This window comes from Panthera leo, chromosome B3 (genome assembly GCF_018350215.1).
Source record: "Panthera leo isolate Ple1 chromosome B3, P.leo_Ple1_pat1.1, whole genome shotgun sequence".
NCBI lineage: Eukaryota > Metazoa > Chordata > Mammalia > Carnivora > Felidae > Panthera > Panthera leo.
This window is the reverse complement of record NC_056684.1, coordinates 53,184,910-53,208,874: the sequence shown is the minus strand read 5'-3', so window position 1 is coordinate 53,208,874 and position 23,965 is coordinate 53,184,910. Positions and strand designations below refer to the sequence as shown.

Below are 23,965 nucleotides of genomic sequence, written 5' to 3'. Positions count from 1 at the left end.
AATTTTTTCTTTGATGCTTTAGTTGTTCAAACTACTTTGTTTAATTTCTATGTACTTGTGAATTTTCCAGTTTTCCTCCTGTTACTGATTTCTAGTTTCATGCCACTGTGGTCAGAAAATATACTTGGTATGTAATTTCAATCTTCTTAAACTTGCTAAGATTTGCTCTGTGGCCTAACATGTGATCTATCCTAGAAAATGAACTAAGAGAGTTGCTGCACTGGTCTCTGCCATACCAACTCACACGGCAGAGCTGTTAGCTTCTCTCTATCTGGCTTTACTATGTAAACTAAAAGTCTTTTTCAGAAGCAGCCGTACTTTTTACCCTTCACAGGCACTTAGTACAGAGAGACTGCAAGAAAAGCGAGGAAGGACAATCTCTCAGCTGATTAGCAAAGACTTCTAAGTCTTTTACTTCTAAGCTATATTATTAATGGGCTGGGATTAAGTTTACACTGTAGGTTGCCCAGTGAGGAGAATATGCAGACCTGCAACAACTATCAAAGAAGACAGACCATATGCTCTATTTTTTTGGTATTATAATGCCATATAACTATTATTTTAAAATAGAAGTAATAGAAATTACAATACACTTCATATTATTAAATTCAACTTTTGAAGAGTTTTATTATAAACTTTCTTGGGGAAGTAGGTCAAACTGATTCTAGGTGCTTCCTCTAAGAAACTTTTTTTGAGCCATGGGAGATATCTTTGGTTGTTACCATTTGGGCTTTTTCTTCTACCCCTTGAAATGCCTTTTGTTTTTTTCCTATCTTGGTCATTGACCCAGCTCTAGCCATAGCTACAAATACTTAATACAGAGTAGGTAACTTTCAATAGATAGTAAATGTTGGCGATTTTAAACCATCAGTATATTTGTACTGAAATTGTTACTATTGCTTACCTGGTACAATAATGTCTCCAAAACCCAGTATTGAAACTGGCATGAGGCACACACTCATTACTGAGAAATAGGCCAGCTTTGGTACCCTGATGACTACTGGTAACTGTAATTATGGGGGGAAAAAAAAGGCACCAATAAACTTCTTAGGAATATTTACCCACATCTCTTAGAAAGGGAAGGATATGAGAGTAATTGTTTTAAAACTTTTAAATAGACACTTTAGAAGAACTTGAAATCAGAGAACATAAACTATACATATATACTCTGAATCTAAAGAAAGGTTGAAAGAAATAGATACACAAGTTTGGAAAAATGAAACCCAACACACATAAGGGTTGACAGTATTAATCTAGTATCCCCGCATCTAACCTTTTTTTTTCCCTTTTTACCAAAAATCGGACTGAGGCCTTGACATAGATTTTTTAAAATTTTTTATTATTTTTTTTTTTTTGCAATCTGGATTTTTTCCCCCAAAGAAGAATCTTGTCTCAGAGGGTATGATTTAAAGTCCAATGAACATATCTGAAATACAATCCTTACTTTCTCATGGGGAGCTGAGGGTTGAGCAGTGGCTTCCACCAAGTTTCCATCATTCTAGGATGAAACCCAAGTCAATAGGTATTTAATAATTTAGAATAACTAAGAAAAGGGCTATATTTTGTGAGAAATAAAGTTTTACAATACCTTAACATGCACTACATGACCAATGAATTATACAGGAAGGCAAAATTATTAACTGGACACACATATATACGCTGGCAGCCGTTTCTATTTAATTGCCATCCCTACCTTTTCATTATTTCCAAAAGGTCCAGCTGCAAGTTCAACCATGATGCTCTCGCCATTCTAAAATTGAGGAGGAAGATGAAAGAAATTGCCCAATCACTCAAAGAGAACAATCTACCAGTATTCAAAAATAATTTGACCCCATGGCTAATGGCCTACAGAAAACTGATGAAAAATGGGCTGTAGAACACTTTTTTCCTAAAAGAGTCTAGCAAAAATTGGAGCCACCTAAAACAAAATTCACCTAACATATGGCTTCACACTATTAGAGCTCAACAATGATCAGAAACTAGCAGATAAACCACACACAGATTATTCAAGTGAAGCTTTGGGCAGTGATCTGTACTGACAACTAACAGCTACTAGCATTTTTAATAGGCTATAAATTTTAAGTGCTTGTAGTTACATTATGTCATATATTATGTGCCCTTAGTCATTTTTAGCAATAACAATGAATAGAGACACAAGAAATATTAAAATCTGATTTGTAATAAATATTGGTAACTTTCTCTGAATAAAAAAGACTTTTGACCTTCTGCCTACTTGCCATAATAACAATGAAGCCAAACTTGAAAAGACCCAGTCCTAAAGAACTTGAGAAGCATCTTAAGCTTGTCTCCTGTCCAGTTTCAGCCTTGCCAGCTTTTTATGTCCCAATCAAAACATTAACCTTAGCTGAATTTCATCCATGGTATCTGGCTAAGGCCTTTTTATGTGGGCTGTGTGAGGAGTTCCTTAATAGTTCCTTCCTGATAGCCAAGTCTGTTGTGAAAGGGAAACATTTGGAGGTAGCAAATTAAGACTGCTAGAAGCATCCATCTATACTTTACATTATGATGAGTATATCACCAAATAGGTAGTGGGAAGATAAATAAATGCTGCATAAGGAGAATTTGATCAACTAGTTATAATATTTTCCATGTGGGTGGGGAACATTGGAGAAATCACTTTAGTGTTTTTAAGAGGACTTCACTGATACCTGAGCTGAGTAGAAAGGATACAATCTCTAGCTACAGAAATCTTTTCCTCATGTTAAGCTTCAGGTTACAGAAGGGTTAAGTGTCACAGGAGTTTAGGAAAATAGACTAATATTAAATACAGTTCCTTATAGCAAATTACCATAATGTGATTTAATTTCTAGACAGAGTACATTTTGGTTCATTTTCTGTTATTTTAAACACTTAAGTAAAGACCATCACTGACATCCTCTCCTACATTCAAAGATATCTAAGTAGTATTTGTAAGATACTATACCAAGTTACAGGGTGGGTGGAAAAAAAATGAAGACAGGTTCCTATAGCCGGCCTGTTCAGCTTACTCATTAAAACTCTACTAACACCAGAGTTGAAAAATAGGTTTCAAATGTCCAATGTTTAATCCTTAAAATTTTCAGTTAAAAACAAAACCTCAAAAATCAGAAATTATACATGTAATTTTTATTTTGAGTTACCTACTAAGGTAAGGTCTACAGCCTTAATAAAAACAAGCAAACCAAACTCAGAAGAAGGTGTTAAAGTAAATCTGCACTAGTGAACTTCAAAGAGCACTTCTAATTTTTTACACCAGGTCAGATTACTACAAATCACATTCCTGATCAGTGGGAACTAATATGGAAAAAAAAGAAGATGAAAAATTCTCTAGGCAGAGAATAAACGGAGAGGGCTCATAGACACCTTTATTATTATCCTGTATCTTTAAAATTCTGAGACTCCAGTATTAAAACTGAATGGAAAAAAATTTTAAGGGTTTAGTTACAGTTCATATCTATATCCACTGTGTAATAAACGTGTCATATGCTAGGATTATCTGCTGATTTATGAGAATGGCTTTGTACAGAAAATGCTTTACTTTCATTATGAGACCCCTTTAGAGTGACTTACAAAAACATTTTTTTGAACCGAATAAATTGATACAAGATGGGATAGCTATAGATAGAACTTAAAAAAATGCTTTCGGGTGCCTGGATGGCTCAGTTAGTTAAGTGTCCAACTCTTGGTTTCAGCTCAGGTAATGATCCAATGGTTCATGGGTTCAAGCCCCACACTGGGCTCTGTGCTGGCAGTGCAGAGCCTGCTTGGGATTCTCTGTCTCCCTCTTTCTGCCCTTCCCTCATGCTCTGTCTCTCTCTCTCAAAAATAAATAAATGTTAAAACAATGCTTTCATTAATTGACATTTTTTGTTAAAATCCATAATACTAATTCTATGCTTTAAAAAGGTTACTTTTGCTCAACAAAGTCACTGAGTCAAATGGCTCATCATTAAGGCACAGAAAGATTCTAGTTAAAATGGTCCAGTTAGCTCTAATTTGGGGCAGTTAACTATGTTTACTACCTACTTGCATTTTAGCTCCCAACAGGGCACATGTTTGTGCCACGTATTTATGCTATTATAGAAAATAGTAAAAGTGCAATTTTACAGTGATTTCACAGATGACAGGGGCTAAAGAATAAAGAACTAATGGGAAAAAACATAGTGATTATAATATCAGATATTGAATATGGGAGAATGACAAAGGATAAAGAGATGATATAAAATTACAAAATAAGACTCAACATAAAATGGAGAAATTGGGAGAACTGAGCAATAAAATACTCACAAGATAGGAATTGAGATAAGGCAGAAAATCATGACAAGTAATGAAGGACTACCACACTCACCCAACACCTCTCCCTTATTCTGGGAACGGCAATGCCATTTTATGGAAGAGCTAGTGGCAGGGCTGGTTTAGGTGAACCAGGAGCTGTCAGCTGCTGATTCTAACCTCATAGAAAAAGCCAGTCTACGACAGTGAACAAATGGACAGAAGTGGAAAGGAAGAGTATATGCCCCTGGGTCTAGTTTCTCCTGAGGCCCAGCCCCACCCTGGCCTCTGGTGGATAGAGGAGGGGCTTTGGATAGAGGAGGGGTCCTTTCTGATATAGAAAGGTTACAGTGGGTTCTGTCAGTTCTGCCCAAAAGAATTCTACTGACGGAAGAGGAAGGCTGGAATGCTAGCCAACACTCCCTCATGGAACGGATTAGGAAACAGAAGCACAAAGTGCTGAGTGACCTGCCAGGGTAACAAGGTTACAGAGCCTCACATTAGGTGCTCTTTCTTAGTCTCAAATTAGGGATACAGAAAGGAAAGCAGCAATGACACATTTTCATTCTTTTTCCTGTTTATATTATCTATGGCAAACACTTATTGTTTTATAAGAAAAGTTACTTTAAAATGAGTAGGAAGAAAATTTATGTTCTCATGATTACCCAGGAGATACTTTTCATTTAGAATAACTTAAAGGCTTAAAAAAATCCCCTAGTAAAAGGCCAATTTCAATGACAATTTTTTGAAAGAGAATTAGAATGCACTCAATGGTAAATACCTGCAAAATCAACAATCTAAGAGCAGGTTTAAGATTCTCATCTTTTAGCATGTTTCTCATGGATTTCGAATATCATACCTTTGTGATGAATGGTGTTATGAAAACAAAAAATACATCATAGAGGAGGAGAAGGCCTAGCAGTATCACACATGACTGTTGAAAAAAGAAACAAATGTAAAGGTCAAATTTTCAATATCTAAATTAAGAGATTATACTATTTTGCAAGTACAAATAGACACGTGAAATTACATTTGAACACTAGTTTTTGAAATGTATTTAACAGTTATTACTATTTATACTTTTATTCTACCTATCACATTAAAAATTTTATCTTCTTTATCCTATTCTTTAAAAAAAAAATGAATCACTAAGTCAAAGAAATGCTCTTCGTTGATATTTTGTCTATAAGGATTTTGTGAAACTGACATATTATACAAATGATTAAAAATATTTTAGCTACCAAATCAGTGGTTGGCTGAGGCTGGCTATTAGGACTGATAGCAAAAGGGAAGAACAGAGCTTTTGAAGAGATGAGAAATGTTGTATAATTAAGATGGTGGCTACAAAATCATTCATTTGCAAAACTTTAATAAACTGTACACTTACAATGGGTGCATTTTATTGTATGTAAATTATACATTAATAAAGTTTTTTTAAAAAGAAAAAATTATTTTAGCTAGCAAAGTAGTATACTTTACCTTGAAGTTGGGTAACTTCAGTGTTTTAATTAAATTCAGACAGAAAGCAATCCCCAAGATATCCTGTAAAATCCAAGCCCACCTAAAATCAAAAGAAGTTACTTTAATTGGTTTATGTAGTTATTTTTAGATGGGACTTTTCAAAAGAAATAGATCACTAAAGTGATATCATCCAACTGCTATGATTTGACTATTTGATTACTAAACAGCAATTATAATGACCAAAAAACCTCTCATATGCTCCATATTTATCAGTTTACTGTCCTAGAATAACGAATACCACTATACTAAGAAAAAGTTGAAAGGCTACCTCAGAATATATATCAGATATAGTGCATACTTATCTTTAACCTTTGAACTTATACACAGGTCCCTTTTAGAAAGGTAGCTCAAAACAAAGGATATTAGTGTTAATATACATCCAGAGAGCTACAATCTAAAGGAAATAAGATCTATGTAACAGACTCTACAAGGAATTGATATGCATAATTATCAACTGAAGCTGCCTAAAATTGTATACGCTTTGCTTCCAAATTTTAGGCTATAAGTGGTTCTGGGCTTTAATAATTTTATTAATAAACCATTAAAAAGTTAAAATTTTTTCTGGTCATCCTTCCTGCAAATGGACAGATATCTGTGTATTTCCTCTCTTACATAAAAGATGGCATACTCTAGATATCCTTTTCTCACTTAAAAATACACCCTTAGGGGGCGCCTGGGTGGCTCAGTTGGTTAAGCATCCCGACTCCTGATTTGGGCTCAGTCATGATCTCACAGTTCATGAGTTCAAGCCCCACACTGGGCTCTGTGCTGATAGCACGGAGACTGGTTGGGATTCTCTGTCTCCTCTCTCTTTGCACCTCCTTCGCTTTCTTTCGCTTTTTCTCTCAAAAATAAATAAATAAATAACCATAAAAAAAAAAAATACACCCTGGAAATCACTGCAAATCAATTCATAGAGATCTTCATCCTTAACAGCTGCATTGTACTTGTGTGGGTATACCATAATTAGGTATATTTTTGAAGCCTATTTCAGCTTAGATGTTTAAATCATAATACATATTTCCTTCTCTATATGACCTTGAATCCATTAGCATAAGATCTGTTTATTTAAGTATTTATTTAGCTTGTTTCAAGACTATGGTATTCTGGGATAAAAGCAAAAAAAAAAAAAATCCATACTAACCAAAATGCATAATTATCATGCAAGATATAAAATAATGTATTCTTAATCTAAGAGCAAATACACTGAGTAGTCATACCTATCTTCATTTCTAAATACAGCCCAAACAACAGATATTGCTACGCATAGTCCAGAGAGAAAGATAAGTCTCACTTCAATGCTTTTGCCACGAAATGTAATCCTAAAAAACAGATCAAAATAGGTTAGTTTACTCTGTAGATGAATTACAATGTTCATGTAATATGAAAAATGGCAAATGTTAACCACAGTCACAAGAAAGTTATTAAAATATCAATTTAAGTTTTAAGTACAACAAATGATACATCAAAAAATCTTTTATCAGTTCAACAGAACTGTCTGTGATGATGGAAATTTTTCAGATCTGTGCTGTCCAATATAGTAGCTACATGTGGTTATTAGCATTTGAAATGTGGCTAACGAGACTGAGGAACTGAATTTTTAAATTTATTTAATTTTAATTAACTTAACTTTAAACAGCCACATGTATATTGGATTGCACAGGTTTAAAACAGCACTCCTACTTTTCCCTGTATCATTTTAAATTACAAATACCAACATTATAGAATTCCTTGTAAGAGATACATACGCGCATTGTCCACAGGGTATCTTACGAATTAGTGCAGCAAGACAGTTGTACAGACTCATTGCTGATGCTATGCAGAAAATTGCTATCATAACATAAACTAGAAAAAAAAAACAAGACACTAAGTTATATGAGAACAAAAGGAAATGTGATAAGAAAATATTTATACAAGCAATATTAAGGTTTAGCTTTCTTACTGAAACACGATACTTTCAATGCAGTGACCATACTATAATTTGAATAGGTTACTAAACTGAAAATATTTACATCTTGAGTTTCATTGAAGAGTGGGTAGGATTGCTCAAGGGCTGAAGCTGTCTCTACGGTTTCTATCATTCAATGATTCAAACTAACATGTCTGTTAAAGATGTTTACAAAGTGAGTTGTAGATATTTCTAAGTATTTAAACGTAAGGAATGGACAAATTAAGAAAACAATATATGGTGCCTGGGTGGCTCAGGTGGTTGAATGTCTGACTTTGGCTCAGGTCATGATCTCTCGGGGTTGTGAGTTTGAGCCCCACATTGGGCTCTGTGCTGTCAGTGCAAAGCCTGCTTTGGATCTACTCTCTCTTTAAAAAATAAACATAGTATACGTATAAATATAGTATAAATAGTATAATAGTTTAAATAGTATAAAAATAGTATAAATGTTTTTAAAAATAGTATAAATAGTATACTATTTATAGTATAAATGTTTTTAAATAGTATAAATGTTTTTAAAAATGCAGGTTAAGGATGAGAACTGACACTTACCTTAGACATTAACCATGCTATCTATATTTTCCTACGGTGGAATTTATCTCTAATAACTTGATCTGTGGTAAAACCAAATCCATTTAAACAAACTCTGTTATGCTATGAAACTAAGGTAGTTAAAATTCACAATTATTTTTCTATATTAGCTATAGTTATTTGACAATTATTTAAAATTACATTTAATCTCCTTATTCCTAAACAGGGGAAGAAATGATTGTACTTTAAAATAAAATATTCACTTTCTTAGCTTTCTCAAAATTTCACAATGGAAATACAAATTTTACCTGAATTTTTCAAGTTCCACTAAATTTCAGAAAATTATAACTCTGTGTAGGTGAGAAAGAGAGTAATCTAGAGACAGTAAATCAATCTTTCTTCTTCTTTTTAACCAATACAGCTTCTATTGCATCTTTAGAATGTCACAAAAAAGCCTGAAAAATCACCTGGCATCTTGCTGTTTCTGTAGCTGGACAACTTAGATCTTGTTCACGAGTCTGCAAAACTATTCCTTTTTTAGAAACATAGCTACCATTCCCCAATTTTCTGATATCCTTGTTTTCAACTATTGGCCCCTTTCTAATTGGTAAACTTGGACAAATTTGTTGGACAAACAAACTTTTTTAGTTCCTTGTTATTTGTTATTACTAGTTACATATGGTAATGTAAGCAGTAAGAAAGACAGTAAAAAATTGCCAAGTTATGTTTGGCAAATCATACACCAAAGGTTGCCCACCCAAGTTTTAAAACATAGGCAGAAATCATGCTCTTGAGACCCAGAGTTTTAGGTATTATATTCAATGCCTACTATACTAAGAAAATGATTAGGCATGGGAAAGAATCTGGTTAATATAACAATCTTTAGTTACTTTCTTGAACATGACTTAACATTAAATGGTAAGGGGAAACCTCACAATTTGATACATTTCATATATTAAAAATGGCAGCAACTTTAGCCAAAAGGAACCATAAGGAACCAAAATAAAAATAAATTTTGCAATATCACATAGATTTAGTCAGTCATAATTAAATCCCATGTCCTGGAATAAACCATGAGATTTAACGATCTCCCTCTTACATTAAAAATTACATTTATAGGGGTGTCTTGGGTGGCTAAGTCAGTTGACCGTCTGACTTGATTTCAGCTCAGGTTATGATCCCAGGGTCCTAGGATTAAGCCCCATGGTAGGCTCTACACTAAGTGTGGAGCTGCTCTCTCTCTCTCTCTCTCTCCCCCACTCTGCCTGTCTCCCCTGTTTGTGTTCTCTGTCTCAAATAAAATTAAAAAATTAAAAAAATTACATTTATAAACAAGGCTTTTTAAATACCAATAAGTTTAAAGAAATTTCTCACCAAAAATGAAAACATGCTTTAGGGTAGGGTAGAGGAATCCCTTTTCAAAGATCACTAATTAACTGACTTTGGGTCAGACGCAAACTGAAGGCTGTGTATTAAATTAGAAATATAAGCTGCACAATGACAATGTAATAGAAATAACTTTCCTAACATCTATTCTCCCAGCAACAGATTGAAATAGGAGTGACATTGAAATAATTAATTTTTCTTTCATGTTTTAATGTTTATGGGGAGGGGGGGGTGGCGGAGGTAGAGAGACAGGAAGAGAGAATCCCAAGAAGGCTCCATGCTCAGTGCAGGTTTGATCCCACAAATCGCAAGTTCATGACCTGAGCTGAAATCAAGAGCCAGATGCCCAACTTACTGAGCCACCCAAGCGCCCTGAAATAATTCTTTTTTCTAACTGGAAATATATGTCATAGTAGACAGGAGAAATTAGACAATAAGCTGAAACTAACCTCAGTTTTCTAGTCCAGAAAATTGTACTAATATTCTCTAAATAAGCACTACAGTCTGTAGCAGTTTTTATGAAGGGTTTTTGCCAATTCTTATCAGGCACACTGTCCTATATCCTGGTCCCCTCCTCTTTGTGCTGTACATCAGCCAGAGATGGCAAATTTCCATTCTTTCAGGCTATTAGCAAGATAGTCCAGGGGATGGGCAAGACCATACAGTTCCTACCCCTACCTTCTTAAAGGAAAAGTATCAGTTACTATCTAGACCACAGGCAAGTCCTTGCATGTTTGTATGTCTTTAGATGTAGTATAATCCTGACTGTTTATACAAGCAAAACAAAATATGAGCAACACATCTTGATTTGCAAGCTGACAAAAGAACAAACTACACTTTGGGAGTGAGCAGAGGCAAATCAATTAGCAATTCAGATAAACTTCAAATTCAGTTTAATAAACTTTTAATAAAGTTCAAAAAATAAAGTTTTAGTGTGCTGCTTAGATACTGGGCTATCAAGCTTTATGTGCAGAGAGGGAAACTTAGGGGTCACAGCAATTCTTTCAAGTCATATGAAGTAGTGTTCTTATCTGAAGATGTAGTATATTTTCAATCTGAGTATTTTTTATCCCAGAGTAATGGGGATCCTAACACTTCTGATAGTTTAAAAAGTTAGTATCACTTTTTAATTATTTGCTTAAGCTTTCCAGGTAGAATACCTTAAAGGAAATCTGGTGAAGTAAATGAAAAAATTGTATGCTGAAAGTAGCAAATATAAAATAGGACTTCTTACCCAACCATTTGTAGAAGAAATAAAGTAAGACCATCATAACACAGCAGATGACCACAAATATTACAACTGTTAGAGGACTAAAAGTTAAATATTCTTCCTTCTTTCTCCTCATTTCTCTATCTTCAGTGTTTGTCACGGCCTTCATGTTCTCCCTGCATAAACATACACAGGAACTTGAGAAAATCTCTGCCAGGTACAGTTATTTTTAAAATTGACCTCCAATACCAACTTAAATTTGTTTCTGACTACAAAGTAATATACTTTAAAAAACTGCACACCAAACAAATAGAAAATACTTAATCTAGCAAGTAAAAGGTCCCTATAAACTCTGTGCTCCAGAGACGATCTATTATTAATCACTAACTTCTGAAACAACACTTTTTTCTTTTCTGGAAGCAAAATTATTGACACAGATGATATTTATCACATAAACAAATTAATGTTTGTAGATGTTTATACTATCTAATTTGAAAACTATACTGATGTAATAAATTTCTGATGATAACCAATTCTTTTAACATACTTATTACCAAGTTACAGACAGTAAAGTACTTCTAAAATTAGCTTCTCTTACAGGTAAACATTAAATTCTTCTTTCAATCAACTCAGTATTTACTGTATACCTGTTCTGTGCTCATCAGGATATTACAAAGCATTCAAAAGAAGTTCAAGACATAGCTTTCTCCTACCTTAACATAGCAACAACCCTTGCTAAGCCACACAGCTAATAAAAGCAGAGATAAAAGTTGAAGAGGGGTCAGTAGTGTCCTTTGTTGAGCAGTCTCTGTTCTGTCATCTTATTGTCTCATCTCAGTTACATGGAGCCCTCTATATACTTTTTTACTTCTACTCCCTTCAGCTCTGATCAACGAAACTCTCATTTCCTTTGCTTACACCCTGACCCTTCTCATCAGGTCTGGCTCAATACAAACTTCAGGTTAAAAAAAGTTTACTTCTATCAAATTGTCCACTTGCCAGACTGCTTATTTACCAACATACCACTTTCTTATTAGAAAACTGTTGACTAGTATGGTCACTACATCGAGTATTTGTGACTCAAGGGAGGCTGCCTGGGAAAAGAGCAGGGAAAGGGTCTGGGGACAGCCACACCAGCACATTCTGGCAACTGCAGAGCTGGATGTGAAGGTATCAACAGAAGTATCAATAAAAGTGGTATCTGAGTGGTAAAAGGTGCCAACCTTTGGTATCTGTCATTGCAAACAGATACACTTAAAGCTATTTTTATCACAGTGAAAGATATATATATTCATATATAGCACAATGAAAGATTTATATATTCCTATTCAGTAAACCAGTAGAACACTTTAAAGGAAAAGATAAATATGGCAAAGTAAAAAGCACCAGGCAATTTTTGGAAAGGAAACATATACTAGATTTATATCATATAAAATACAACAATTCATCTTTTAAAACACTATATTCCTAAGTAGCTTAAGAGCTATGTATAATGAAAAGCTAAGCTTTTTTTCATGCCATCTTGAGTTTATGGAGCTTGAGAACCAATGATTTCATTATAATAAGACTTTAATTCTCAGTTTTAAACTGAACCAAGGCATCTTTCCCTTCTGCATAAGGTACATCTTTCATTTGGCAGGTAATTCTGACTTACGAATTCCTGTTCTGGTAAATTTTCCCTTTCCTAAGTTTTATTCTCTTTCCCCTTCTCTTTTAACTCTTTTTACTTGCTAAATGACAGTCCATATGTTCATTTTTAAAAATTAAGATCTCATTGACATATAATATTAATTTCAGGTATACAACATAATGACTTGATATTTGCATACATAACCAAATGGTCACAATAGGTATAGTTAACATCCGTCACCACAGTCACATTTTTTTTCTTGTGATAAGAACTTTTAAGATCTACTCTCTTAGCAACTTTCAAATACACAATACAGTCTTACCAATTATAGTCACCATGCTGTACATCGCATCCCCAAGAGTTACTTATTTTATAACCAGAAGTTTGTACCTTTTGATAACCCTCATTCATTTTGCCACCCTCACTCCCTGCCTCTGGGAACCATCAATCTGACTCTCTGAGTCGCTGAGTTCCTTTTTTGTTTGCTTCCACATATCAGTGACATTATACAGTATTTGTCTTTCTCTGTCTGACTTATTTTACTTATAGCACAGTGCATTCAAAGCCCATCCATGTTGTTGCAAATGGTGCTAATGTTCTTAATCATTCTACTTTTTACAAAACATTTTTCCCTTTGTCACTGATTCATCTTCTCTTTCTTGTATTATAAGGTCAGGCCCCTCACCCACACCCACACGTACACTTAGTTCTATCTTTATTTTACTCTTAGAATCAGCCATCTCAATTTCAAAATTCATAATCTCGAAAGAGAGAATTAAAAAAAAATTTTTTAGTGTTTATTTATTTTTCAGACACAGAGAGACAGAACATGAGCAGGGGAGAGGCAGAGACAGAAGGAGACACAGAATCTGAAGTAGGCTCCAGGCTCTGAGCTGTTAGCACAGAGCCCGACATGGGGCTTGAACTCATGAACCATGAGATCGTGACCTGAGCTGAAGTTGGACGCTTAACCGACTGAGCCACCCAGGTGCTCTTTGAAAGGGAATTTTAAAAGCAGCAAGAGAAAACATTTATGTACAAGGGAAACCTCATAAGGGTATAGGCTGAATTTTCAACAGAAACCTTATACAGGCCAGAAAAGGGTGGCATGATATATTCAAAGTACTGAAAGGAAAAAATGTGCAACCAAGAATACTCTATCCAGCAAGGCTATAATTCAGAATAGAAGGAGAGATAAGGAAGTTCCCAGACAAACAAAAGTTAAAAGAATTCATCACCACCAAACCTGCTCTACAAGAAATGTTAAAGGGGACTCTTGGAGTGGAAAGGAAAGACCATAAGTGGGAGTAAAAAAAGTAGGAAACACAAAAGCAGTAAAAAATAAGTATATCCAAAAAAATCAGTCAAGGGACCCACAAAATCAAAAGATGTAAAGTATGCTATCATATACTTAAAACCCGGGAGGTGGGGAGAGGAGTAAAGAATGGGTTCAAATATAAGTGACCATCAAGTTAACACTAACTGCTATATGCAGATTTACATATAAACCTAATGGTAACCACAAATCAAAAACCTTGTAAAACATATGCAAAAAAAAAAAAAAAAAAAAAAGAAAGCTGGGGCACCTGGATGGCTCAGTCGGTTAAGTGTCTGACTCTTGGTTTTGGCTTGGGTCATGGTATTACAGTTTCATGGGGTCAAGTCCCACATTAGGTTCTGTGCTGCCAGCACACAGCCTGCTTGGGATTCTCTGTCTCCCTCTCTCTCTGCCCCTCTCCACTCACGCTGTATCTGTCTCTCTCAAAATAAATAAATTAATTAAAAAAATAAATAAAAAGAAAGGAATCCAAGTATCTCACAAAGAAAGCCAACTAATTGTCAGAGAAGAGAGCAAGGAAAGAAACAGAAAAGAACCAAAAAAACAATCATAAAAAGAGTAACAAAATGACAAGTACGTATCTATCAATAATTACTTTGAATGTAAATAGACAAAGTGTTTCAATCAAAAGATAGACGGTGACAGAATGGATAAAAAAAAGAAGAGCCATCTGTATGCTGCCTAACAAGACTCATTTCAGACCTGCAGACACATGCAGATTGAAAGTGAAAGGAAGGAAAAGCATTTATCATGCACAAGGGTATGAAAAGAAAGCTGAAGTAGCAATACTTATATCAGAAAAAATAGACTTTATTATTTTTTAATGTATATTTATTCTGAGAGAGAGAGTGGAGGAGGGGCAGAGGCTGGATGGGGCAGGGAGAGACAGAAAGAAAGAAGAGAGAAAGACAGATAAAGAGAGGGAATCCCAAGCAGGCTCCATGCCCAGGGCTGGGACTCAATCCCATGACTATGAGATCACGACCTAAACCAAAATCCAGAGTCAGACACATAACTGATTGAGCCACCCAGGTACCCTAGAAACAAATAAACTTTAAAAACTGTAACAAGAGACAAAGAAGGACACTATATAATAATAAAGGGGACCATCCAATGAGAAGATATAACAGTTGTACATATTTATGCACCCAACATGGAAACACCCAAATACATAAAACAGTTAATAACAAACAAAAAGGAAAGAAATGAGAGTAATACAATAATAATAGGGAACTTTAACAACCCACTTGCATCAAAGGACTGATCATCCAAACAGGAAATCAACAAGGAAATGGTGACTTTGAATGACCCATTGAACCAGGTGGATTTAACAGATATATTCAGAACTTTCCATCTTAAAACAGCAGAATACACATTCTTTTCAAGTGCACATGGAACATTCTCCACAACAGACCACATATAAGACCACAAAACAAGCCTCAATAATTAAAAAAGATAAAAGTCATACCAAGCATCTTTTCTGACCACAATGCTATGAAACTGGAAATCAACCACAAGAAAAAAGCTGGGAAGACCACAAGTTAACATGGAGGTTAAATAATATGCTACTAAACAATGAATAGGTCAACCAAAAAAATCAAACAAGAAATAAAAAATTACATGGAAACAAATGAAAATAGAAACAAAAAGGCACAAAATCTTTGGGATGCAGCAAAAAAAGTTTTCAGGGAAGTTTATAGCAATACAGGCCTATCTGAAGAAGCAAGAAAAAAAATCTCAAACAAATAACCTAACCTTACACCTAAAGGAGCTAGAAAAAGAAGAAACAAAGAAACTCAAAACCAGCAGAAGGAAGGAAATAACAAATAACAGAACAGAAATAAAGGAAACAGAAACTAAAAAACACAAAACAATAGAACAGATAAATGAAACCAGGAGCTGGTTCTTTGAAAAGACCAACAAAATTGATAAACCTTTAGCCAAACTCATAAAAAAAAAAAAAAAAGGGGGGGGGGACTCAAACAAAATCACAAATGAAAGAGGAGAAATAACAACCAACACCACAGAAATACAAAGAATTACAAGAGAATATTATAAAAAATTAAATGGCAACAAATTGGACAACTGAGAAGAAACGGATAAATTCCTAAAAACATACAATCTCCCATAACTGAATCAGCAATAGAAACTTTGAACAGACTGAGGACCAGCAATGAAATTGAATCAGTAATCAAAAAACTCCCAACAAACAAAAGTCCAGGACCAGACAGCTTCACAGCTGAATTCTACCAAACATTTAAAGAGAAGTGAGTATCTATTCTTCTCAAACTATTCCAAAAAATAAGAGGAAGGAAAGCTTCAAAACTCATTCTATGAGGCCAGGAGTACCAAAACCAGACAAAGCCACCCCCACAAAAAAAGAGAACTGTAAGTCAATATGTCTGATGAACACAGATGCAAAAATTCTCAACAAAATATTAGCAAACCAAATCCAACAATAAATTAAAAAAAATTCATTAACCACAATAGACTGGGATTTTTGTTCAGGATGCAAGGGCAGTTTAATATTCAGAAATCAATCAGTGTGATACATCAGAGTAATAAGACAAAGGGTAAGGGGCGCCTGGGTGGCTCAGTTGATTGAGCGTCTGACTCTTGATTTTGGCTCAGGTCATGATCTCGCGGTTTGTTGGATTGAGCCCTGTGTTGGGCTCTGCACTGACAGTGCAGAGCCTGCTTGGGATGCTCTCTTTCTCCCTCTCTTGGCCCCTCCCCTGCTCATGTGAGCGTATGTGAGCACATGTGCGTGCACACACGTTCACTCTCTCTCTCAAAATAAATAAACGTTAAAAAAAAAAAAGAAATTACAAATAAACTTCACTTAGTTGCAAATAAGTCCTTTTTAATGGAACCTACAGACCAATTCACAAGATGAGTATACTGTCCTTTACGCATAAAATAATATGATCGAAGCACATTTTTAAATTCAGAGTTGTAAATATGAACTGATCCTTTTAAACAATGTTGCCTGCTTTAACCCAGAGCCAAAGAAACACAACTATAAGAAGATTGGTTTCAGGTTGTTACTAAACAGGAAAATCTAAATTTTATGTACATTTAGAATTTCTATATTTAAGTAAAATGTGAACATGCTTCATATCCTTAGAATTCCTAAAGCATTAAACAGAATGATGAAGTCACACTGTAATGACTGAACTCAGGAAGAGCTGAAACCCCAGCCCTACCTTCTCTTGCTTATTTTCTTTCAATCTAAATAAATAGGCACATTAGGACACTAAGTATCTTCATCTTTTCTGTGAGAGATAATTAAACATTTTAATTTTAAAAAGCCTTTGATGTAATTTCGATGTTATCCTACCAGCAGAAGGGTTAGAGGAAGCTATGACTCCCTTCTTCTCAGTGAAAAGTTAAATGTCCTACAGGAGGACAAACCTGCAATCTTATCTCATTAGCACTATATTCTGAGGTCAGGTAAATTTTAAATGTTGTTAACATGATTGAAATGATTATCAAACAATAATTTTTTTAATCATCTATCACAAAAACACTGAAGTTTAGTTAAACTTACAATTCAATTAGACCACTCCAATAGCCTCCTAATGCCACAGTGAACACAGCAATTACAAAAATAACTACCATAGTATAGTCAAAGTTGGGCCACGATGGAGAATACATTTTCACAGTAATGTTATCTCCAAGAGTCTGAAAGGCAAAATAACAGTTAAAACATCAGAATTAGTTTTCTTTCTACTACAGCCTATGGCAGCAATACTCTCATTTCACTCTGAAAATGATACTATACGTTACAAAATCCACAACACTAGACCCATTTTTGACAACATAATGTATTCTCTTGTCATAACTATGAGGCTATACTTCGGTTTATTAAATCTTGAAAGTTCAGTGTTCCACACAATCACATCTTGTCAGGGATTTAAAACTACGATAAAGGATATAACAGAGATTATTAAAAAAGTCAAAACAAATCACTATCTTTTCTAAAGTCAGGGCTCTGAAGCACCTTGTGCTCACTGGGAGATAAACATTTCCCAAATAAAGACCTGATTGGCCTTTATAGCTTCTTGTTAGCAAATGGAGCATATATAATTTAAATTTATTATCAATAGTTAAAAGTAAAGAATTGTACTATGTATAAACTTTGTATAATACATAATTACTAATGTACCTGCTTCATATCTTTAAAATCTTTGTAGTTTATAAATGCAATCACTATTTTCACATCATGAAATTCAGATTTGTTCCCTGAGGGAGGAAACTGAAAGAAAAAAACATATTATGAAAACTTATGAGCTACTAGTATATTTACAGAATAAAATACACATTATTCCATTAAATATAAACATTATATCTTTTTTTTAGTTATAAAACAAAGTTTCATATGTTCTTTCTTGATATAATAGTAAGAGTTCTCAAACTGGAATCCTTTTAGCATAAACTTAAACTGACTTATATGTAGGTATATCATATACCTACGTGTGTGTGTGTGTGTGTGTGTGTGTGTGTGTGTGTGTACACACATACACAGACATGTTTGTACCTAACGAATATGTTAGGACAAAGTCTTGTTCAATTTAGGAATAGAAAAGAAATTACAGGGGCGCGGGGTGGCTCAGTTGGTTAAGCGTCTGACTTCGTCTCAGGTCATGATATCACGGCTTGTGGGTTCAAGCCCCACGTCAGACTCTGTGCTGACAGCTCAGAGCCTGAAGCCTGCTTTCAGATTCTATCTCCTTCTCTCTCTGCAGCTCCCTTGCTCGTACTCTCTCTCTCTCTCAAAAAATAAGTAAACATTAAAAAAATTAAAAAAAAAAAAAGAAATTACAAAGTTTTCCAGTTCAATGCCTATCATTGCCAGAATATTTATTTTAAAATAACCCTATAATGGGATTATTCAAAACTTGGCCCATAAATTACATACCAAAAAGACAGTTCAATTCCTGTGAAATTTGATACCATGAGCTCAAGAGTTACTTAAGTTTTACAACTTACTAGGACACTGTTATTGGCAACCAATAATGCTTCAGCACCTCCTGTTTTTGCAATTCTGGCTTTTTCAAGAAAATGGCAGGTTCCCCACTGTACCACAACTGCTTTGCTCTTTATTCCTTCAGGTGGAATATCAGAAAGATTGCACAATGGTGTGGTAGTCAGATTCATCAAACTGATGGAAGTCTGAAAAGATGAAATGTCTTTAACATGATAAAGATCATATTTCATAATAAATGCATTCAGTGACAAAGTATCAATATTGGTTTAATACCAGGTTCTTTTAAATTAGAAATATTTTATGACAACCAGGCTTTGAGTTAAGTATTTTAAAATTCCCTAACTTGTTTTTCCCACAGACAGAAAAACATGTAAGCCAAAGCAAAAAAAAATAATTAATCATCATATATTACAGCTAGTTCACACACTAAAATATAATACTCATTCTTGCCTTTCAATAATTCTATGTTTACAAATAAATATTAACTGTGATTTACTTACTGCATTTTCTAGGGTACTTGGAAGATCTGTCCAACGAGGGTTATAGAGCATGCAGTAGTCCTTAGACGGTACAGGTTTGCCATCTCCAGACGCATGCAGGATTGCTTCCTGAGCAGCTGTCTAGGACACGAACAATAATTTTTACACCGGTAATAATCTGGTTTGCCAACAACAAAACACTTTAATAATGCTATTTATACATAAGGTTTGACAGTACTTCCTTAAGAGGGAAGATCTTCCAATGAATTTATTTCTTATTTGAGGAAACACTTAAGTTATACACATTTGCCCAGAACACATTCTTTTAAGGAAAATAAGTCACTTTCTTACGGGGACACAATTATGACCTTGCTATAAGAGCTATATCCCACAGAGGATTCTTGTTGTGTGATAACTTCAAACTCCCTTCACACCCTAAAACTTTCTTTCTCAATCTCTTATGAGTTATTACTTCATTGCTTTTTTAAAGTTTCCTTTTTTTTTATTTTGAGAGAGAGGGAGAGAGAGGGAGATGGTGGGAGGGGCAGAGAGAGAAGGAGACAGAATCCCAAGCAGGCTCCGTGTTGTTAACAGAGCCCAATGCGGGGCTTGAACCCACAAACCGTGAGATCACAACCTGAGCCAAAGTCAAGAGTAGGACACTTAACTGACTGAGCCACCCAAGCACCCCAACTTCAGTGTTTATGTAGGGCATTTAATATTCCTCAACCTGCCTTGGATGTCCACTCTCACCATTGTTATTTAACACAGTACTGGAAGTCTTAGCCTCAGCAATCAGACAACAAAAAGAAATAAAAGGCATCCAGATCGGCAAGAAAGAAGTCAAACTTTTGCTATTAGTAGATGACATGATACTCTATGTAGGAAACCCGAAAGGCTAGACCAAAATATTGCTAGAACTGATACACAAATTCTGTAAAGTCTCAGGATACAAAATCAATGTACAGAAATCTGTTGCATTTCTATACACCAATAATGAAACAGCAGAGAGAGAAATCAAGAAAGTGATCTCATTTACAATTATACCAAAAACCTAGGAAATAATCTAACCAAAGAGGTAAAAGATCTGTACTCCAAAAACTATAAACACTTATGAAAGAAACTGAAGATAACACAAAGAAATGGAAAAACATTCCATGCTCATGGACAGGAAGAACAAATACTGTTAAAATGTCTATACTGCCCAAAGCAATGTACATATTCAGTGCAGTCCCTATCAAAATAACCACCAGTATTTTTCACAGACCTACAACAAACAATCTTAAAATTTGTATGGAACCACAAAAGACCCTGAATAGCCAAAGCAATCCTGAAAAAGAAAAGCAAAGCTGGAGGCATCACAATTGCAGACTTCAAGCTATATTACAAAGCTGTAGTCATCAAGACAGTATGGTATTGGCACAAAAACAGACACATAGATCAATGGAACAGAATAGAAAACCTAGAAATGAACCCACAACTATATGGTTAATTCATCTTTGATAAAGCAGGAAAGAATATCCAGTGAAAGTCTCTTCAACAAATGGTGTTGGGAAAACTGGACAGAGACATGCAGAAGAATGAAACTCGACCACTTTTCTTACACCATACACGAAACTAAATTCAAAATGGATGAAAGACCTAAATGTGAGGCAGAGAACTGTCAAAATCCTAGATGAGAACACAGGCAGCAACCTCTTTGATCTCAGCCACAGCAACTTCTTACTAGACATGTCTCTGGAGGGAAGGGAAACAAAAGCAAATATGAACTATTGGGACCTCATCAAGACAAAACTTCTGCATAGCGAACAATCAACAAAACTAAAAGGAAACCGCTGGAATGAGAGAAGATCTTTGCAAATGACACATCTGATAAAGGGTTAGTATCCAAAATCTATAAAGAACTTACCAAATGCAACATACAAAAACCGAATAATCCTATGAAGAAATGGACGGAAGACATGAATAGACATTTTTCCAAAGAAGACATACAGATAGCCAAGAGACAAATGAAAAGATGTTCAACATCACTCATCATTGGGAATATATAAATCAAAACTACAATAAGATACTACTTCACACTTGTCAGAATGGCTAAAATTTAACAACTCAGGGAACAACAGGTATTAGCGAGGATGCAGAGAAAGGAAAACACTTTTGCACTGCTGGCGGGAATGCAAACTGGTGTGGCCACTCTGGAAAACAGTATGGAGGTTCCACAAAAAGTGAAAAACAGAACTACTATGCGACTCAGCAACTGCACTACTAGGTATTTATCCAAAGGATACAAAGACACTGATTTAAACGGGCACATGTACCTTGATGTTTACAGCAGCACTCTCAACAATAGCCAAATTATGGAAAGATCCCAAATGTCCACTGACTGATAAATGGATAAAGAAAATGTGGCATATATACATATATATGTATGTACATATATGTGTATATCCATATATGTATTATATATGTATATGTATGTATGCATATACATATACACATACGTATATATATGCATGTATGTACATACATACATACACACCATGGAATATTACTCAGCCATAAAAAAGAATTGAATCTTGCCATTTGCAACAACAAATGATGGACCTAGAGAGTATAATGCTAAGCAAAATACATCAGAGAAAGAAAAATACTGTATGATTTCACTGTTATGTTGAATTTAAGAAACAAAACAGATGAACATGGGGAAAGAAAAAAAAAAGAGGGAGGCAAACCATAAGAGAAACTGTTAACTATAGAGAACAAACTGAGGGCTGCTAGAGGCAGACGGGTGGGGGATGGGCTAAATAGATGATGGGGATTAAGGAGGGCACTTGTTATGATGAGCACTGGATATTACATGTAAGTGATGAATCACTAAATTCTCCTGAAACTAATATTACACTGTATGTTACCTACCTAGAATTTAAATAAAAACTTGAAACATAAAAAAGAAATACCTCAACCTGTCCTAACTTCCATATTCTACCAGTAAAAAAAAAAAAAAAAAAAAAAAAAAGTACATTATTATTTCTAAGTGCTACCTGTGAAAGAAATTCTGAGAAACTACAACTCTCAAGTCTTCAAGATTCTGCAACTGCCTATTCAAAAAGACCAATCCAGAGTTCAAAGAGAGGAAAAAAGAAGAAATGAAAAAATGTTCTGTCCTTTGCCTCATTTCCCACTACCTGGGAAAAAAGGCAGAGAAGAGCCAAGAAGTAACTGAAAAGAATAACTAATGCAGATGGGGTGGGAGTGGAGAGTATGAAATGAAGAAACACCCTGAGATAATTAGAATACCACATCACATCACAATTCCCTTCGAACCTGAACTGATCCAAATCCTTCCTCTGTCCTTCTCTGAACAAATCTTTCTCTAAATCTTCTTAAAATTTTTAAAAATAATGTTTATTTTTATTGTAATTTTTGAGAGAGAGCGTGCACGCACACGCACGAGCAGGCGAGAGGCAGAAGAGAGGGAGAGACAGAATCCCAAGCAGGCTCTGCGCTGTCAGCAGAGCCCAACGCAGGACTCAATCCCACAAACCTTGAGCCATGACCTGAGCTGAAACCAACAGCTGGACGCTTAACCAACTGAGGCACCAGCCACCCCTGAACAAATCTTTCTCTAAAACGTACAAGAAAAAAGTCTGCTTGGCAAATAAAGATAATGTACCAAGGCTCTACCACTAAGGCATGCATTAGGCTGAACTACATAAAATTGCTATTTGACCATTTTTGTATATAATTGGTAATTTCGTCACAGGTCAATCTAAATTTATACAGTACAAAAATACTCTAATCCATGCTCTCCTACCTAAAATCTCCTCTGAACATTTGGGATTAGAAGGACTTCTGGCATATTTGGGACTTCATTAGCTTATGGATCTAAGCAAGTGTAGGGAATTTATAAAACACACTATCACATTACACGGAATAATGAAGACAAGGAAATTATTTGTGGAAAAAAGAAATGTTGTTTTCATTCAGCTGTTTCCATGTTGGTCATGAATGGATTTATTCGACAGCAGAGGTGAACCAATATCCTAAATTCTTACTATACACTAAACTATTTGTAGGTTACAAACTATACAAACTAAACAGTATATTTAGGTTTTTGCACACATATCTGATCTACTATTACTGTTTTACTAGTGAGGACTCTGAGACTTAGAGAAGTCACTAACATAACTTACATAAGTTATACAGCAGAATAATCAATTCTAACTATAGAGAGTAACCCTGCAGATAATCGTGAGGGATGATTAAGTTTAGATTAAACATTTTTTTAAAAGAATTCGTAAGTGAATTGGGTACTTCTTTTTTAAAAAAAAATTTTAATGTTTATTCATTTTTGAGAGAGAGAAAGAGACACAGTGTGAGCAGGGGAGGGGCAGAAGAGAGGGAGACATAGTACTCAAAGCAGGCTCCAGGCCCCGAGCTGTCAGCACAGAGCCTGACACAGGGCTTGAACTCACAAGCTGTGAGATCATGACCTGAGCTGAAGTTGAATGTTTAAGTGACTGAGCCACCAAGGGGCCCTGAATTGGGTACTTTTTAATGAATCCAACAAAACAGCACATGATGTCCTAGGATGTCCTGGATTAGTGATGTTGAGTTTGATTATTTGATTAATGTAGTAACTGCAGGATTTCTCTAGTA

The 23,965-nt window shown here is 35.0% G+C and overlaps 1 protein-coding gene across 2 annotated transcripts in view; it reads right to left on the bottom strand.

Moving 5' to 3' along the window:
* SPPL2A (signal peptide peptidase like 2A) overlaps window positions 1-23,965 on the bottom strand; it is a 51,610-nt gene that overhangs the window by 12,986 nt on the left and 14,659 nt on the right. Inside the window, exons 2-13 of one of the 2 annotated variants that reach the window (XM_042942042.1) lie at window positions 19,328-19,447; window positions 18,830-19,012; window positions 18,006-18,095; window positions 17,388-17,521; window positions 10,893-11,044; window positions 7,542-7,638; window positions 7,014-7,115; window positions 5,752-5,833; window positions 5,132-5,206; window positions 1,694-1,750; window positions 1,445-1,498; window positions 905-1,007 (exon numbers count right to left, since the gene is read on the bottom strand). In XM_042942042.1, coding sequence (XP_042797976.1) covers window positions 905-1,007; window positions 1,445-1,498; window positions 1,694-1,750; window positions 5,132-5,206; window positions 5,752-5,833; window positions 7,014-7,115; window positions 7,542-7,638; window positions 10,893-11,044; window positions 17,388-17,521; window positions 18,006-18,095; window positions 18,830-19,012; window positions 19,328-19,447 — 1,249 coding nt within the window. The remainder of the gene's footprint in view (window positions 1-904; window positions 1,008-1,444; window positions 1,499-1,693; window positions 1,751-5,131; window positions 5,207-5,751; window positions 5,834-7,013; window positions 7,116-7,541; window positions 7,639-10,892; window positions 11,045-17,387; window positions 17,522-18,005; window positions 18,096-18,829; window positions 19,013-19,327; window positions 19,448-23,965) is intronic. The other variant, XM_042942043.1, reaches the window with a different exon arrangement.